At 42.5% G+C, this 19,336-nt stretch overlaps 2 gene segments (V, D, J or C); both read left to right on the forward strand.

The window, feature by feature from the left end:
- Positions 1 to 19,336, forward strand: part of LOC125362953 — a 436,105-nt gene that overhangs the window by 328,622 nt on the left and 88,147 nt on the right.
- On the forward strand, positions 579 to 16,158 carry LOC125362954. The segment is given in 5 exon segments: positions 579 to 1,064; positions 12,936 to 13,214; positions 13,724 to 13,789; positions 14,128 to 14,241; positions 15,965 to 16,158. Coding segments are annotated over 4 exon segments (630 nt in total).

The following is a 19,336-nucleotide window of genomic DNA, read 5'->3' on the forward strand; positions in this document are numbered from 1 at the left end:
GACCACCTGGCCTAACCTAACTGTCAAACCCTTTGATCTTACTGAAGCTTGATTTGCAGAAAACAGCTGGCTCCATGGGTTCTCAGACACAGCTAGCTGGAGCCTAAGGGAGGTTTTTGTAAAGCTCTGTAGTACTGTGACTGGTGGGATTGGAGCACAGTGTTACAAAACCCACAGAGACCTGTACAAAAACTACCCCGGCCAGAGCAGAGTTTCCCTGGAAAAGCTTCGGCTTCCATCTGGCGCCACATGCGATGAGCACCGCAGTAGCCGCCTTTCCTTTGCTCTGCGAACCAGAAGGGACGCCAGGAAGCTGACTGGACCTGAAGAAATGACCACAGCTGCTGGCCTCTCCCTTACTGCTATTCCCAGGGTAAAAATGGCCGTTCAACTTTCACTAACACAGCATTATGAAGAACACAAGATAGGTAAAGATGTTTTGTTTAAAATGATCCTTGTCATGTCTTCATACTGATTCTACTGAAAAGAGAAAAAAGACTTACCTCAGCCATTTCACATGGGATTTCTGAGAGCAAGTCTCTGGAGAGATTTGCTGGAGTACTTTGCATTTACAGATTAGGGAAGTGAATTTGGAGATTGATTTGTTTGTAGACAATAAGCAGCCATATGGTGACTGTAAAGGTCTTGACTGGAATAATCGTGGCCCAAGACCCACCGCTCAAGGGGCCAGCTTTGTGAGGCTGAGTTAGTTATGAGTCTGGGAAACGCCAACAGTCTAAAACAATGAGCAATGAGAAAAAAACTTTCTTGGCATACTGTGCTGAGGATGTTCACCCCAGGAATGTGAGCTCCCACCTGCTCCTCAGACCAAAGCCTCCCCCAAGCAGCCCTTTCCCTGCCTGCAGCTGTGAACTGAGGGTGAACCTGCTGGATGGACAACCAGTGCCACCTTCCAAAGAATGACATGTGGAAAACCACTGGGCATAAAGCTCACGGGAGGAAGGGGGGTGGGAGCACCTCCTGGGGTTTTTGGAGCACCCTCAATGACTGTGTGACAGACAAGCTTATCTTCGGACAAGGAACCCAAGTGACCGTGGAACCAAGTAAGTACTTTATTTGTCTGGAATTGGGGCTTAAGGGGTCTTCTAACTAATGAGGCAGAAATCATCAGAAAATGTGAAAGGGGTCATCATTACGTCTACCGTGGCATCGCAGTGGCAAAGGTAAACGATGGTTTATTCCTCCATGGGGGTAAGGGGGGAGTGTCAGAAAAGATAAACAGACTTTGGAGGATATAAAAGGACCTGTGCAGCTCAGAAACACCTGAGAGAATTCTGCCCATTGCATGTGCCTGGATGATCCCATCAAAGTGGTTTGGGAGTGAGTAATTCTGACCTTTTGTAGGCAAATGCGTGATCTTGATAGAACCCAGAACGTTCTAGGCATGGAAGGTGAGGCCAGAGCAAGTGCTCCTGGTAGAACCTGGAATGTTCTAGGCATGGAAGGTGAGACCAAAGCAAGAACTCATTTTCTATAAATATGTTGGTAGGTACAGTTCTGTTTAGAACGAGGAAGTTATTCTAGACACTTATTTCTAATTGTGTGAGCTGTGAATGGAAAACACATTACTAAAGAGTGATAGGAACATTGTGGTTCTAGAGAGAACAAATTCCCAGCAGAAAAAAGTGAGTTCCAACTTCTTTGGCGCATTTCTTCCAACTAAGAAGTGCTTCAGCGGCTGTAGGATGCAAGCCAGAGAGGCTTCCTGAGCACTGATGTTCATTTTCCTCACAAAGAGAATAGGGAACATCAATTTGCTGTCATCAATGACTCAGTGCTAAACTTATTGAAAACTTTGTGCTCAAAATAAAAGACAACTTTTCTTGGCATTTAAATGACATTTGAATTCAACTAGTGACTTGCTTTAAAAAAAAAAAAGTATTTTCCACTTGGCAAAAGCCTCCTGTTAAAAAAGTGAACATTAATCCTAAACTAGTGATTGTGATAAAAGAATTTTTTAACATTAAAAGGGACTTAGAAAAGTTTAGCAGTAGAGGTCAAAGGTCCCAAGTTTTTCAAACTAACTACTTAGAAAAGACACAGTAGACCCCTCCCTGATGTTTTGACATTCAACTTAGGTTTTCCAAAGTTAAGAGAAGGCTCTGGAGAGGTAGGATAGAAGAGTGTAATGGGGTAGAGTCCTCTCAGAGAAGTCAGGAACAAGACAGTGCGGGTTATCTGAAGTGAAGGAAGCAAAGTACTGAGAGCAGAAGAGGAAAAGTTCCAGCCTCGGTGAGGATTCCTAGACTTCTCCTACTATGGGAGGCAAGGGGCAGGGGCTTTGCATGCAGAAGGAAAGCTGTGCTAGCAGTCAAAAGAGGGACGTTCAAGTTTTTAATATAATTTTATTATTATTATTATTAGGGTGTTGCACAGAAGGGTTCCCATTTCATAAGTCAGACAATGAGTATTTCTTTTTTTTGGTGGGGGGAGCAATATCACCTCTTCCTTTGCTTTCCCCCAGTGAGAAGCTCATTTTCTTTAAAAATAAAATCTTAATAATACTTGATGAATTAGAATAATCCAAGCCCTTGCCTTTAAACTTCTTCACTTGAAATTTTCTCACTAATTATTTGGAAACAAAACACACACACACACACACACACACACACACACACACACACACACACACACCCTCCACTAAAGTAGTAGTTTATCCACAGTCCCAGCAAACTTATAGACTGACTTCCTCTGTTTACTGACTTCCTTGGGCTATTATTTCCCCAACTGAGAGTGCATAACATTTGATTTTTCTAGTACCTACATGGGCTTGTTCATTTAAGTTGCTCTATCTTTTGGAAGTGGTGCTATGGCTCAAATGGTAGAGCGCTAGCCTTGAGCACAGAGGCTCAAGGACAGGACCCAGGCCCTGAGTTCAAGCTCCACGGCCAACAAATAAATAAATAAATTTCTCTATCTTTTAATGAGTATCAGAATCAAGTAGGTAATCAAATCCATATGATTTACATGTTCCTTTTAATTATATTTTAAATTAAAAAGTGAGTATATTGGGAGAGATGGGGAAGGATGATGGAAAGGGTGACAGTAATCAAAATACATTGATCCATAAATCAGTTTATGATCATCAGTCGATGTGCTCATAAACTAACATTGAATTGAAACTCCTTTGTGCAACTAAAGTCAATTTTCAAAAATTATATACTAATAAATTTTAGAAGTGAGCATGCTTAAAGAGAAGTAGTAAATTGTGACAGATGGATATGACATATAGAATAAAACAGAGAGGTGGAGAGAAAGAGACAGAAGATTGGTAATTAATTAATTGAAGTTCCAGAAACGCTGAGCTAATTGCACCTCATTACCCTTTGACATGAAAAAGATAAGGAGCATTAGATGGGACAGGAACCTGAATCTTCGAATGTGTTTTTGTATGTGTGTGTGCCTGTCCAGGGGCTTGAACTCCAGGCTTGGGCTCTGTCTCTGAGCTTTTTTGTTCAAGGCTAGTGCTCTGACACTTGACATATAGCTGCACTTCTGGCTTTTGTGTGTGTGTGTCTGTGTCTGTGTCTGTGTGTGTCTGTGTGTGTCTGTGTGTGTGTGCTTAATTGTTGAGATAAGTCTCATGGACTTTCCTGTCTAGGCTGGCTTCAAACTGTGACCCTTAGCTCTCAATGCCCTGAGTAGCTAGGATTGCAGGTGTGAGCCACAAGACTCTAGCTGAATATATCTTCTTTTCAGCCAACTGATATTGGATTTAAAAGGCATCACTGCAAACTAAAGCCTGAATTCTCTCAGAAGCCTGCTTTCTCTGGACACTTCCTTTCTCTGGGAGCGCCTTTCATGTTCTTCCTTGAAGGGCTCCCAAGCAGTATACGGCTCCACACAAAGAAGATCCTATCACACACATTTCAGTCCTCTATGTAGAACAAGCCTGGGGATACAACTCAACTTCTAAAAATAAAACATGGGATATGATAAAAATGGCATGTGATGATTTACACAACATAAATATATACTACCAATGATGGCAATGGCGGAACTTTAAAAGGTCTGTCATCAGGCACATCCTCCTGAAGGCAGGCCATGCGGTAGACTTACAGTGCTGTTGTTACTCTGTCTACTACCATTGCTTGAGTGCCCACCTTGTGTCAAGCCACCTGAGTAGGCACTTTACAAGTGGCATTTACTCTGTTATCACAATGATCATGTGGAACTTGCATTTTACAAATCAGGAAACTGAAACTCAAGATGGTTTCCCCAAGATCTCACAGCTTATCAAAGCCATAATTGGATTCCTCTGTCTGCTTCCAGACTGCTGCTCTTCTCTTAGAGTTGTAGTTGGACTTGGATGAAAAGGTTCTTCCTACTCAGTCCAGCCTTTCCCTCAGAACTCTAATGAACTCCAGAGGATCTGAAACAACAGTTACCCCACCTCCCTTCTAGCCACATTGCCACCACTATCTTCATCACAGAACCACCCCTGCGTTTCTAAATACTAGTTACTCAAGAGGCCTTCTCCATCCCCAGAAGAAACTCATCCCATTTGTTGCACCCCTTCAGCCTGACAGCCCAAAGTACAGAAAGATCCAGCCAGTAATCAGACTTCTCTACCTTCTCCTCAATGAAAAGGAGTCCCTAGATTCCTAGGTTCCTCAGCCTGTTCCCATAATCGAAGCAGTAACTGGCCCCCTGCTCCCAGCCACTGGCCTTGACCGCCATCTTTAGCGTGTTCACTGACTCAAGAGGAGCATCTCCCTGAATAGAACCTTCCACCTGCAGCTCCCTCTACCTGCAGCTATTATCTCCCACAGACCTGTTCTGCTCTCTCCCCTTCCTTCTCCAGGTAGCTACTCAAATGTCACTCCAACCAGGTCTTCCTCTACCACCCCTGTCATTCTACAGACAGATCCCTTCTGCTTGGTTATATAAAATCTTCTTGTTCACTTGAAACTTTACTGTCTGTCCTCTCTGCTTCAACAGGCAAAGACTTCGAGTTATCTTACTGTAACCACGAATACACTAAAAACATAAAATAAATGTTTGTTACATGACTCAGTCAATCAATCAATCATAATCAAATGATAAGCCGGTTGTGATATACAGCAAAAGAAAATAAAAGTGGAAGTGAGCTGGAATCTTCCTGTGACATGTCAATGTCACTATGGGCCAGCATTTTTCTAGGTGTCAATAAACCAGCATGAAAACAAAGACAGATCTTCATGCTTCTTTGGAGTTTACTCTCTAATAGCAAATGACAGACAGTGACATATGTAGCATTTGAGGAGATGCTATGCTCTGTGAAAAAAAATAATAAAGCAGAGAAGTAGAACAGAGGATCACTGGGCAACCTCATGTTTGGGTTTTGTTGGTGTTGTTTTGGGTTTTTATCTTCCTAGAGCACCATTGTCTCTCTGCCTGAGTAATGACATCTACGTTGGTATATTCACCTCATACAGATCTAGGTCATGAGTACAACCCGATCTATACTGCACACTTAGGTGGTGAGTATGACGTGTCATGGGGACCAAGTTACACCAGGACTTCAGAGAACAAGTTGTAATCCTCTTTTTGATGAGCTCTGTGACTTCCCCAAACTCCAGCTTCCCTGTGGTTAGGCTGAAAGGTTCCAAGGTTCCCTCTGGTTTTTAACACACTGTGAACCTGCTGGCGCCCAGATCAATGTTTAGAAGTAATTTTGTAGACAAAGCAGTGGAGTCCTATGAGCCAATAGAAATTCTGTGATTTAATGGGAGAGAAAAAAAAGCGAAAGCACTGGAAAGAGATCAAAATTCTCTCTCTACGTCTATCAGTTAGCCCTTGTATAATCACAGAAGTTTGGACAAGTGACAGTTGAGGCTATTCCAGCCTTCCATTCTGCTTCAGTAGGTGAAAACTGGGCTCCAGATTCCTGAGGATGAATCCCAGCTCAGCCACTTGTGACCTTAACCAATTTTAGCTTCCGTGACATTACCTCTGAGATGAATCTAGTAGGTCCAACTCATATAAAATAAAATCACCCATAATTATTATAATCCTTTGGATCTAAAGTCTTGTCCATGCATGGCTCTGGCTCCAGCCACCATGTCCCTGCTAACTGAGGCAGCTTTGGCTTGTGATTGACATAGTTGAGACTATGGTTATGTTTATACCAATTATGGTAATTTTATAGCTCCCAGAAAAACCAACATGATTCCTTTCTCCATGAAAATAAGGTCCTGAAGCACAATCTAGAGGTAAGATATGACAGGTTGAAGAGCTATTAGCAGAAAACCTGGATTTCCTAAATATTAACAGTTAGAAGATAACAGATATCAAACAAGTTGCCAAAATGCAATGTTTAGGTCTTAAAAACTCTTACAAAATTCTGTTTCCAGCTATGCTCATTGTGACCTATCTACTCCAGTGTAAATAGATGAATAGACTGCTAGGATTGAATGGGCTGAATCGGTAGGAAGGTTTTAGTTTCCTTTGGACTTGGGTTGAGTTTGTTTTGTTTGGTATTGATGCTTAGGTAGTACTGTAACAGCAGAACTCATGTTTGGGAGCACAACACAGTCTGTCATGGAACCAAAGAAGTTGTGCATTTTACTATAGCTCAGCCTTTCTGTTCCCTTACAGCTGTAGCACAGAGTCAGAAGATTGATTCTAGGTTAGAAACACATTGTTTGTTGCAAAGAATCAGAGGAATATTTGAGGACAGATGTATTCAGTTTCTCTGAAGAATATATTGCGTATACCTGGAACGTTTAGGCTAAGACATAATAGTAGTAACAGATCTACAACCTTATCCCGGTGAGGCCTCCCAGTGAGGCTCCCTGGTCAGGGATGAGGACCGTGGAAGGGGCAAATTCTGGATGCAGACGGTCTCTCTGCTGTTAATAAGGGAAAGTAAGCATAGTAAGAAGAAGGGGAGTTAGAAAGAAAAATATTAAAGAAGGAGCTAAGTAGAATTCTCTCCCTCTCTTACACACACACACACACACACACACACACACACACACACACACACACCTTTTCTGCTAAGAACTTGCATAAAACCAGTGAATCTGGCTCAGACTAAATGATCTCCAAAGTCTCAGCCTGGGTCTGCAGAGAGCAGTCACATGCTTGGCTCTTCTGTCATCCCTGAAGATGAGACAAGGTCTCAGGAGCCTACAAGTGATGTGGAAACACAGCCACCAAGGCCAGAACAATAGACATGCAATGGTGCCATCAGAAGACATTGCCCTCTTCCAGTGGTTGAAACCCAGGGAATATAGTCAGGGATTGGGATGCCAAGAGTCAATCAATCACTCTATCAGATCAGAGAATGATAGTCTTTCAAAGGCTCCCCAAAATGTCAAGCCCACTGGGGCAAGCGTCACCTCTTACATGGCTAGGTATCAATTTTGCTTATTTCAGAGGAAATAAAGAAGTAAAAGGGACACAAATGTGGCAAGGCTGGAAGTCCTAAAAATGGTAGGTTCTGTTAGCAGTCTCTGCTGCCTCTTATAACATAAACTTGTAAGGAATTTTCATTTCCCATTACTAGCAAAATTTGGTTATGTTTTCTTTTCTTTTCCATTTCCCTTTTTTTTTTTAAGAAGAGAGATGCTAGAGCAATGAAAAAGAAGGAAGCCAAATCATGATGTAGCTGATTGCAGTCTGATTGATGTTTGGCAAATTGCATCTAAATCAGAAGTATTGTGTTTCATTTTCTCTTTAAATCATTTCCTCTTGAAATTCAGAATTATCTTCAGTGTAAGAATCAAATCATTGGAGCTGTGCCTTAGGGAGTCTTAGGGAAAAAGGAAATTGATGAAACTGATACTTAGCCTCTGTGGACCTAGACCACACTTCCTAGTTGCTTCTCTGGTTTCTACCTGCAGTGATGGCACGAAATTTGATGATGCAAAGCTCAGGTAGGGGAAATGAGAATTTCAGATCAAGCCCAAACCCTTACCCCCAACCCCCAGTGCTTAAAGTTTTGACGGCAAATAATGGCCCTGCATGACTGCCATTCTCTTTTGCTTGGCTCTAGCTCTAAACACTGGAACTTTGTTCATGAGGCAGTTATCCACACGATCCTTAAGTTCTGCTTCCCGTGAATACGTCACACTCCTGAGACTTCTATCTGCATCCAGAGTGGATCCATAGTGGAGAGAAATTATAAAGCAAAAATAAGAAACCAAGGCAAGCACTTGTTTCCATGACCTACATCTGTGAGGCAGTTGGCAACCTATTTCTTATTCAACCATCGGGTCCTTAGCAAACCTTTTACTGCGCTCAGGGAATTAGAAGGCCAATCTGTTATTACTATGAAACTCTGAGTGATGGGGGGGGGAGGAATTAGGATTATAATCAAAAAGCAACCTTGTGACTCAAAAGAAGTAGAGTATGAGACTATGTGTCTAAACATTCCTGTCCTTGATATTCAGTGTAAAAACTGTCAACATTTGGTGCTTCGTCCCTAAATGAAGTTACTATGCTCTTACTGGAGAGCCCTCTCAGCAAATGGGGGGTTGCAATTTCCACCCTAAAGGCAACTAACTACCACTGAAGTGTCCTGCTCTCCTGCCCTGGCTCAGCCCTGGCCCAGCATCTCCCGGATAGAGACTTTGTGCTGACCTCCAACTATTATCTTCAAGGGGAGCAGAGCCTCTGCTCCCTCAGCCCTCTGATCTCACGCAGGGTAGCTTTGTGTGTCTCTAAGCTGAGGGGTCTCTAGGCTGACAGTCAGAGCACAGATGTTCAAGCTCAGACCCCAGAGCCAGCCACAGGCTGGTTACCTGTAAGGCAGCATTGCACTGTGCTCCTGGGATGCCCGAAAGATCCTTTTTGGAACTGGAACCAAACTCTTTGTGGAACCTGGTGAGTTGATTTTTTTTTCTACGTTTCTGTGGACAATTTGGGTCCTAGGCCTGCCATCCAGATTATATTCCAGGTCATAATGAGTAAATTAACTTGCAGTTAGGAGATGGAGTGTTGCAGATGTGAAGTGGGCCAGAGGAAGACACTGAGTAACTGAAGAAACTCTGGAACTCTTAATTTTAAGTCTCTAAAGGTTAAAATTACACTCCCTACTTATTTCCTAAATCTTTAGGGTAACCCATGAAACACAAAGCAATCCGAGTTACACTAATATAGTTGGTGCAAAGGCACCATGGCAGGGACCCTTGACCTCAAATTCAGCAGGGAGTTGCCTGTTCTTTCTGTCCATTTGGTTACACCTACTGGCAAATCACAAATGTCCTGAAGCTTGGAAAGTTTGGAGACTGGTGGAGAGCCTGATCACAGTAACTAAGGAAAGCAAACTTTCAGGGCTCAAGTTAAGTCCCACATACCAGTTTTGAGATTCGGAGTGACTTGTATTTTAGATGTGACAATGCTTAAGGGACCCGGTGGGTGCTCTTTGTGAATCTAAATCAGATGTTATCTCGGTTATAAATTAAGAAAGAGTTGCTCAGAAAAGGTAGGCACTTCTTTTTGTATTGTTTACCAGAACATAATCTTGGCAGTGAATTAGTACTCATAAAAGAAGAAAGTCTGAATATAAAATAGCAATTGCCCAAACAAATACAGTTGGAACACATGTTGAAATATAATTATATTCATGAAATGAGAAGACAGACTATTCTCAAGAGACAAACTTCTAATTGAAGTCTTGTATTCACTTTTAGCAAACTTCAAATTTTGGCTTAAATCAAATATAAAACAGATTCGAATACATAGGCAACTATATGTGCATTTTTGAGAAAGAAGGAAAGAAAGAAAAAGAAAAGAAAGAAAGAACTCCTTTTGGTTACCATGATGCCAAGTAAAGGATTACATAAAACTTTCTTAATTATTTTGAACATATAGACTTCAATTTAGAAGGAGGGCCTGAGAGAAATATTTTATAAAATCAATGTATTACACTATTTCTGAAATGCCCACTAATACATTTGGTGTTCAATATACTAAGAGCACATTTCTTCAGACATGTGCTTTGTCAGTTGAATCATATTGTCAAATTATTGAAAACCAATCTCCCCAGCTCAAGTAATCATTGACACTGCTTGATGAATTAGGTTTTAAAATCCCAAGGAAGTAGCCAGGAGCAGCAGCACACACCTGTAACTTCAGCATTTGGGTAGCTTACGGAGGAAGATCACGAGTTTGAAGCCAACTTGCCTACATAAAGCAATCCTACTGCAAAAGAAAGAGAGAGAGGGAGGAAGGAAGGAAGGAAGGAAGGAAGGAAGGAAGGGAGGGAGGGAGGGAGGGAGGGAGGGAGGGAAGGGAGGGAGGGAGGGAGGGAGGGAGGGAGGGAGGGAGGGAGGGAGGGAGGGAGGGAGGGAGGGAGGAAGGAAGGAAGGCCTAATTACCCAAATAAATCAGACCAAAAAAATTAGTCTTATCCTTAAATAACCAAGTTTGTGTTTGGTTCAGTTTGGTTGGTTGATTTTGTTCTGTTTTGTTATAGATAAATTACCTTTCTGGCTCATAACTCTCTTGAAAATGAATCATAATTCATAGCAAACTAAAGACAGACCCATGACCAAGAATTAGCACGATTCTGAAAGGAGGTTGAGGGAGTCTGGCTTGTGGTCTCCAGCCGTTAATGCTGGGGTTATCAGTTGCTGCTATCCGCAGCTTTAGCTATGCAAGAAAACAAAACAGAGGTTTTCTCACGCAGGCTGAAAATATGTTCCAGGAAAAACCTTCAAAAGAAAAAAAAAAAACAATCTCCCTTCTTGTCTGTATCTAACATAAATAAAGAAAGAAATATTTTTTGAAAGAGTCGGCTACTTCAGATTCTTGTGAGTACACATCATGCCCTGGGTGATGAGAGCAGAATCCAATCTTTTAGCCGAGCTTTTTGGCTGAGAAAAGATGGAGAATTACAGTGGAGCGTGGAGGGGGCTTCTCAGAACAGCTTCTTCCCCTAATCAGCTACAGCCTATTTACAAACTGGTGACCAGTGGGAGCTGCCTATCTAATAACCTTTCAGCCAGTTAGAACCAACAGGTTTAGTTATCACTCTGTTATCACTAGCCTCACAGCTGAACTTCAAACCCAGATTCAGAGTGAACATGAGAAAAATCACTTCTTTGTCATGTGCTGAATCCTAGTTATTTACAAGGCTGAGACCTGGAGGATCTCTGGTCAAAGCCAGCCCTGGCAGAAAAGTCTACCAGACTCTATCTCCAATTAACCAGCAAAATGCTGGACTAGAAGTGTGACTCAAGTGGTAGAACACCAGGCCTGGGATCAAGCCCTAACGGCAAGCAAGCAAGAGAAAAAGATGGGGGAAAGGGAGGGAGGGAAGCAAGGAAGGAAGGAGGGAGGAAGGGAGGGAAAAGGAAGGATCATTTCTCTTCAGTTTATGTATTACCAAGACTTTCTGTTTAGTAATAATTATTGACTTGATTATAGACCATAGGAGATAAAATTACACTAGAAATTAATTTACTTTTCACTTGATAACAAGAAAACAAACTCTTCAAAGTTATAAACACTAAGAGCCATGTTCACAGGAACAATTAATTTTGAAACTCAGAAATAAATCTTAAGATTGGAAATATATACCGATGGCATTCACAGATCAGTTGTCTTTTTTATTCTAAGCACTATCAAGGCTCTTTCTTTAGCAGTTATTTGAAGATGACAAAAAATTCAAGTCTTCATGGACACAAAATTTATCACAATTCAGGAAGTTCAATAAAACACAGTGGGGAAGAGACATTTTGCCTTTCTCAGAGCTTCAAGTCTTTTGGTTTTAAGGAAAGAAAAAGATGCAAACTTACAGTAGCAGGTATGGTAAGAGAGAAGAGAGGGCCAGTGGGAAACCCAATTAGTAGCACCACCATTTTACTGTTCTTCTTGAAATAAAACAAGAAATGGGCTCCAACCAGTTTGTCTGTAAGCACTTTCTAAGAATGATAGCTGTTATCCTCTGATTAAAGACTCAAAGGAGGAAGCACATGTTTGTAATCCCAGCACTTAGGAAGCTAAGTGAGATCAGGAGAAGCCTGGGAGTCACAGGCCAGCCTAAGTTTTATATTTAGACCCTGTCTAAAAACTTACCCCTTTCCACACCAAAATAAGAAATTCAACAAAAACTGTACAATAGTTCAGTCCTTAAAGAAGGGTAAGTATTTCCAAAAGATAAAAGGATGTCCCACTTAATCTTCAGCCATTTTATGCAGTCCCTTGAAACAGGAAAAAAATGCCTAGAGAGACTCCAGCCCTGCCAACCTCATGTCAGACCTTATCAGATCCTTGATTCTTCCATTGACACAATCCATAATACAAGCACCTTCAGAATCTCCCTCTAAGTGTTTATGTGTTTAAAACAAACCAATCTGTGTAGACAGAGATGTAAGCCAACCTCAGTTGTTCAAAAGATTGGTGACTAAATCATAGATCGTTGAGACCCAGATAATCCAAACTACTCTGTAGTTTTTATTTTCTATTTCTACTTCTGGCTGCCTCTCTTATTGGGTCCTAGTTAGAAGAATTCTGACCAACTTCCCCACATTTCTTCCCACTTTAGCAATACCTTCATGGAAATTCTAATGATCCCAGTGTACTAACAAGATGCAGGAAATGTCAGGTGCCAGTGACTCACACCTGTAATTCTAGCTACTCAGGAGGCTGAGATCTGACAGCCACGGTTCAAAGCCAGCCTGAGCAAGAAAGTCCATGAGACTCTTATTTCCAATTGACAAGTAAGAAGCCAGAAGTAGAGTTGTGGTTAAAGTAGTAGAGTGCCACCACTGAGAGAAAAAGCTAAGAGACCCTGTCCAAGCCATGAGTTCAAGTACCCTTACACACACACACACACACACACACACACACACACACACACAACAAAACACAAAGTTCTAAATTATAGTGTTGACTCTCTGGAAAGTGAAGTAACCACCACTGTTTAATACCCATGAAGCTGTAAATAATTATCCCCTGAAACAAGTTGGTTGTATTTGCAGGAATCCAGCCTCCTACCAAACCATCTGTTTTCATCATGAAAAATGGAACAAAAGTTGCTTGTTTGGTGAAGGATTTTTATCCCAAAAATGTACAGATAAGTCTTGAATCATCTAAGAAGATAGCAGAATTTGACCCTGCTATAGTCATCTCTCCCAGTGGGAAGTACAGTGCTGTCAAGCTCGGTCAGTATGAAGATTCCAGCTCAGTGACATGCTCAGTTCAGCACAACAACGAAACCGTGCACTCCACTGACTTTGAACTGAAGACAAGTTCTTTGGGTAGGTATCTGGCTTCAAATCTCTGGAGACTCCGGGGAAGGAAAGTTGGAGAAAGAAAACTTAGAGATGTAAACTCTGGGCAAATCGTTTTCCAATTTAGCATCAGGCTGGGGTATGGGGAATGATGTAAGTGTTTCCCATGGAGAAGGACAGCTCTGCATCTCTAGATTTCTCTAAGATAAAGCTCTTCCCTATCCTCCATCCACTGTTTCTCCCCTACAAATGACTGTCCTGCATCCAAAGTTTATATACAATCAAAGCCAGCACTACATCTCAAAACAAAGGGCAGCCCGCCCTATTGTGGGGATAAGAATTCTGGTTCTGCCTGTGTTTAAGAACATGTCTGGATCTTGATCTCCAGAACGAAAGGTGTGCAGGCTGGCTGTAAACACACGACCCTAAGTCACACCCTCCATCTTACTTACCTAAGTCTCCTCCAGATTTAAAGCCTGGAAATGCTAAGAAATTTTTGTTGCCAATGTAACTTTAAGCACTGCTGTTTGTTCCAGATAATCTAAAACCAACAAGGACTGACAACATGACCCAAATTTCAGAGAACTGCCACAAACCAAGAGGTGAGTTCAAATCAAAGGGCTAACCTCAAAATTAAGGGTTAAAGCAAGCTTGATAATTGTCAACTAGGACCAAAAATATATCAGGTTTTAAGAGAAAACAAAACACATATCGAACCCAGTTGGTTCCTTTCGGCCTCTGATTGGCCCAGCAGAGAAGGCCTGGCTACAAGCTTGGGTTTCCAAAGCAGCAGCCTGAGGAGTCTGAGTGCTGTCTGGCACCACGCTGGGCATGTGGGCCCACAAGAACCACGGTGATGTGGGGCAGACTTCAGCAAGGGTTATTAACATTGGAGACAGGAACTTCTCTGAAGCCACATGTTCATTCTATTCCACTGCAGTTCACACAGAGAAGGTAAACATGACGTCACTCACAGTGTTGGGGCTACGACTGTTGCTTGCCAAGAGTGTTGCCGTCAATTTTCTCCTGACAGCCAAATTATTTTTCTTTTAAGGTAAGAATTAGCTACTTATTTCCACTTTCACCCAAATTATACTCTACATGGGATTTAGGGATGGCGGGAGGACAGACTGGGTACTGATGGCTCACATCTGCAATCCCAGGCCAGGGCTGGGGATATGGCCTAGAGGCAACAGTGCTTGCCCCATATAGATGAAGCCCTGAGTTCAATTCCCCAGCACCAGAAAATGGCCAGAAAGTGGAGCTGGGGTTCAAGTGGCAGAGTGCTAGCCTTGGGCAAAAAAAGAAGCCAGTGACAGTGCTCAGGCCTGGAGTCCAATAAATAAATAAAAAATAAAATAGTAAAGCCATCCAGGCCAGAAAAGTCTGTGAAACACCACCTCTAATTAGCCAGCAAAATGCTTTGGGCTGGAGGCATGGTTCAAGTGTAGAATGCCAGCTGAGCAAGCAAAGCTGAACAAGTGAGGTCCTGAGTTGAAATCCCAGTACTGACAAAAGAAGGAGGGGAAGGAGGGAAGGAGTGAGGAGAGGGAGGGAGGGAGTGAGGGCTATAGACCAAGAAACACTGGGAGGAAAGGAATAGAGATAAAGACACATTCAAATTAAGGTGAACTGTCTCAGATGCTCAGCATTTTCTGTTATCCTTTTATTTTAAATCAGACTGGACTTCATTTTCATACCCTATTTATCAGCCAGTAACCACCATGTCCACTCCCAAGAAGCAAATTAAAGCTGAATATGAAAATTTGCTTCTTTGATTGCTAGTTTAACCTGGCATGGTGGCATATACCTGTAATCTCAGCTACTTGGGAAGCAGAGACAGGAAGATCATGAATCTGAGGCTAGCCCAGGCAAAAGTTAGTGAGATCCTATATCAAAAGGAAAATACAAGCAAAAGAACATGAGATATATTGTAACTACTTAGGGTACTTTCGTAGTAAACATGATACTGTGGGTTCAATCTCTAGTATCACAAAAACTAACAAACAAATAAACAAAATGTACTATTCTATTTGGCCAAGGAGTCATAGTTATTTGCAAAGTTTTAAGTAAAGGCTGTCCCAAAGAACATTAGGGGAAGTAAAACCTGCCTTTGTTCAGATAAAGAGAATGTCAGCTCTCCCTCTTTAATCATAAGACTCTAACATAGGGACCAACCTGCTCTGGGGATGAACCTACATCTCCACTAGTACTAAACAGCCCATGGTTAGCTACTCAAGAGACAAAGTTGGAGCTGAGATTTGCCTGTTTCTTTCATTATACCCTGAGATAATCTCATATCTAGAATTTGAACCAGGGCCCGGTTTGCCTGTAAAGCGCCTCCTTTTCTTCCCCCAATACCCCTAAATATTCATCAGTCTCAGTTGCTGTTACAGGAGCAGCCACAGACTTGGAGTCTGGCCTAGATTATCAACATACCCGGTTTATTTGGCCAATAAGACAATAATCAAGCAGCTTGGTTATGGTAATGCAGCGACTTTGTCACTAACTCACTATGTTACTTTTACAAAGTTGCTTCTCCACTCTGGGCCTGGTTTTAAGAATGACTACAAGAGAGCAAATGTGTTGCGTGACATTGACAGACTACAGGATACTACAAGCTGGATACTATGTGTAGAGTGACACGTTCCATGATTGATTAGTAATGTCTGCAGTGGTACAGCATAGAAAGTACCAGCCATCCACAGACCATAACCCTTACAACTTCTTCAACATTTACAGTCTGTTTTTCTATAACAACTCTCCTTCACTTGCAGGCTGACTGGCATGAGAAGACTATACACCCTGAAAAAAAAAAAAAAAAAAAAAAAAAACAGCAGCTTATGAAGATGCTACATCCCAGACTTCAGACTTCTCCGTGATTCAAAGTGACTTGTTAAATTTAAACCAGTTTCTTTTGAAAGCAACAAACCCAGCTCAACCTCCAGTCTTTTGTTTATTTAATTTTGTTTTGTTGTAAAAGTGATGTACAGAGGGGTTACAGTTATATAAGTAAGGTAATGAGTACATTTCTTATCGAACATTGTCACCCCCTCCATCATTTTTCTCCTACTTCTCCTCCCCACCAACTCTCTTTCCCAAGTTGTAAAGTTCATTTCCAACATAGTGTCTTGTGAGTGTCTCTGTTACATTGGTTCTCCCTTTCTTTGTCTTTGGTTTCACTACTTTGTTATTCCCCTTCTCTTCCCCAAATCAGATAAATGTATATACAAGACACAGGGTACCAGAATCAAAAACAGTGATGATGGCATAAACCAAAGTGGGAACAAAAAAATGAAAGAAAAATAAATCACTTCATATAGTACATTAAATCAACAAAAGCCTCTTGTTTCCATATTTTGGAGTTCATTTCAGTTCGCATCATTTTATATGATCATATGTACATTGCTCTTGAACTGTTATGATCCTCCGCTAGAGCTATCCTAGGCTTATTCAACCTCCAGTCCTATCGGAAAGCAAGAGTCCTAGAGAACGGAAGTTTATAATCAAGCTTGTTATACTGCTTTATAAAGGCCTAGAGCAACATATAAATATAGCCCTATCTATCTTATTAATGCCTGTAATTTACATATTTGGAAAACAATGCTTCACTCCTCTCTGCATCTGTTTTTCTCTTTTTTGCTTTCTCCTCTCTTTCAAAGAAGTTTAAGTAGGACCATGGACTTGCTAAGCAGGTGCTCTTTCAGAGCCAACCTATTGGGTGAGATGGCGTTCTCCCCAAACTTTTTGCCCTAATTGGCTTCAAATCAAAAATCCTCCCGATCTCAGCCTCTGGTAGCTAGGATTAAAGCTGGGAGCCATACACCTGGCTCTCTCTATCTTCAGAAATAGAAAGCTGGAAATATTAAGTCTCCAGCTCCATTCTCCATGAAGAAAATTGGCTCCAAGAGAAGGAAAGCAGCTGTCCTTTTTCCTACATATGGAGGACTCTGTTGCACCCAGCACTCGGCTGCCAGGCCCGTGTCTCCAGACTCCCCTGCTGTGGCTCGGTTCACCCTCCACATGGCTCTGGGAGACACATCAGAGATTTTGCGTGGCAGCACTGGGGCAAAAGATAATCTGAGCACTTTCTGCTTTTCCTACTACTTCCCAAACAAAATTCCATTTGGCTTCCCCAATCCTCTTCAGACAGGCAAAGGAATTGCTCGCTTGGTCTTTGTTATTTGCATACATTGATCTTACAAAGGAAGTTTCATCCATCCATCCCATATGCAATACATCTGACTCTCCCCCACCCCTCCATCACTCTCCCTCATCCTACCATCCCCTTGCCCTCTGGCTGGTGCCACCCTCCTCATCTAAGCAACTTTGTTTTACTTTCCTCTTTCTTTTTATTTTTTAATGTATATTAATTACACCAAGAGTCAAATGAGGTTTCTAAAATCTGATCCAAATACTGTCCACTCTGATAGCCAAAATGATAGTTAGATACAGAGATAAGGCATGGCACCTGTAGATTGATTTCATATTCATGAACTGACTTCCTCTCGGCCCCTGGCACTATACTGGGGGTGCAGAGATGCAAGACAAGGGACCTGCTTTCCAGCCGTTTTCCTCCCTTTTTGAGGGAGAGATAGGAATGGCCTCTATCTTTCCCTGTAACAATAAGATCTTTATTGCCTTTTAGAGGGAGGGATGGGAATGGCCTCTATCTTTCCCTGTAACAAGAAGATCTGTCTTGCCTTTACACAGGAAGTTTGAGGTTGCTGATTCTTTTGCCTTGGCCTCTGGGGTTGGTGGTCTCTGCCTTTCTCTTCAGTGCCTGTCGGTGCTGCATTTATTAAACTGTGTCTTACATACTTTGTCACTGGCTTTATTCATTGCAGACTACAAGAGGCTGTGAACTCAGTTTTAGCCAGAAGCCAAACTGAGTTGATAGATCACACATCAGCCCCTTGTGCCCCCAGCCTGGGGCTCCTGCCTGGAAGCCACAGCCCTGGGCTTCCTGCTGCTGTTACCACAACAGCAACCACAGCCCAGCTGCTCAGTGTGGCCCTGAGCCCTACAACTCCCACCTCACCTGGGCCACTGCCTTATCAGGTGCACAGGGAAAGGGAGCAGGCCCCAGTAAGCCAACACTGTGGTTCCCTCAGCTCCTGTGTAGGGTTGGAGCTATGAGGTGACAAGTCAAGGAGCCACACCTCCTCCTGCCTGCCACCACCTCCCTCTGCACCACCCCCTCCCGCTACCACCTCCCCAGACACCTTCCCCTGACACCACCACCTACCATTACAGCCAAACCAAAGGAGACAGTGACATGGAGTCCGTGTATTCAGGATAATGCAAATGGATAATCCAGTTCCATGCAGGGAAAAACAAACAGTCCACACAGCTCCACCTTGTATGTGCGAAGAATTCCAGTTTCCAAGACATTCACTCTGATTACCTCGCTGTCACATTAAAATGTTACTCTAAAATTATTAGGAATGAAAAAAGGATATCCTTATTTTCATCCATCCCCTTAAAAAAGTGTTTCGTTGTCCAAAGTGACTCTGTGAGGCAGAAGACATTGCAGGAACAGAACCAAGGTCGCAGGACCATCAGCCCAAAGCTCCTGCTACATGAGCACAGCACAGTCCCCAAAATGAGGACAGGATGAACTTCAGGAGTGACCCCTAACAGCAATAACCAAGACACTGGCTGGCCCGCTTCACCAGGGAAAAAAATCCTAGCACACAAACAGAGCCATGAATGTTTTATACCAAAAGAAGCTTCCAGAAAAGAGTTAAGGCAGGAGCTGAGGGGATTTGGCTGCCTTCAGACATGGGGCCATTACCCATGAACTGAACTATGTGATACCTGTGTGACACATGGAAGCCCCAGGAGGCTGGGCCATGTGCCCAAGGCCTGTGGCTCCCTCACCCCATGCTTTTTCCATTGCTCCACACAGTGGCTACTCTCCTCCTACTGTCAGTGAAGTGCACTTCAACAACTACCATCCAAAATGCCTCCTGACAGAGCCGCCTGGGGAGCAGCCACTGTAGAGAGCCCTGCAAGTACATAGCTCTGTGTCCCTGTCTCTTGTTAATCAGCTCTAAGTTCTCAGGAATGTTCCTTGCCTCTCCAGGTTCAGTGTATTCTCTACAAAACAATATATAAGGCATCTTCCATTTCTAAGATGTCTGAAA

The sequence above is a fragment of the Perognathus longimembris genome, chromosome 14 (genome assembly GCF_023159225.1).
Source record: "Perognathus longimembris pacificus isolate PPM17 chromosome 14, ASM2315922v1, whole genome shotgun sequence".
Classification (NCBI taxonomy): domain Eukaryota; kingdom Metazoa; phylum Chordata; class Mammalia; order Rodentia; family Heteromyidae; genus Perognathus; species Perognathus longimembris.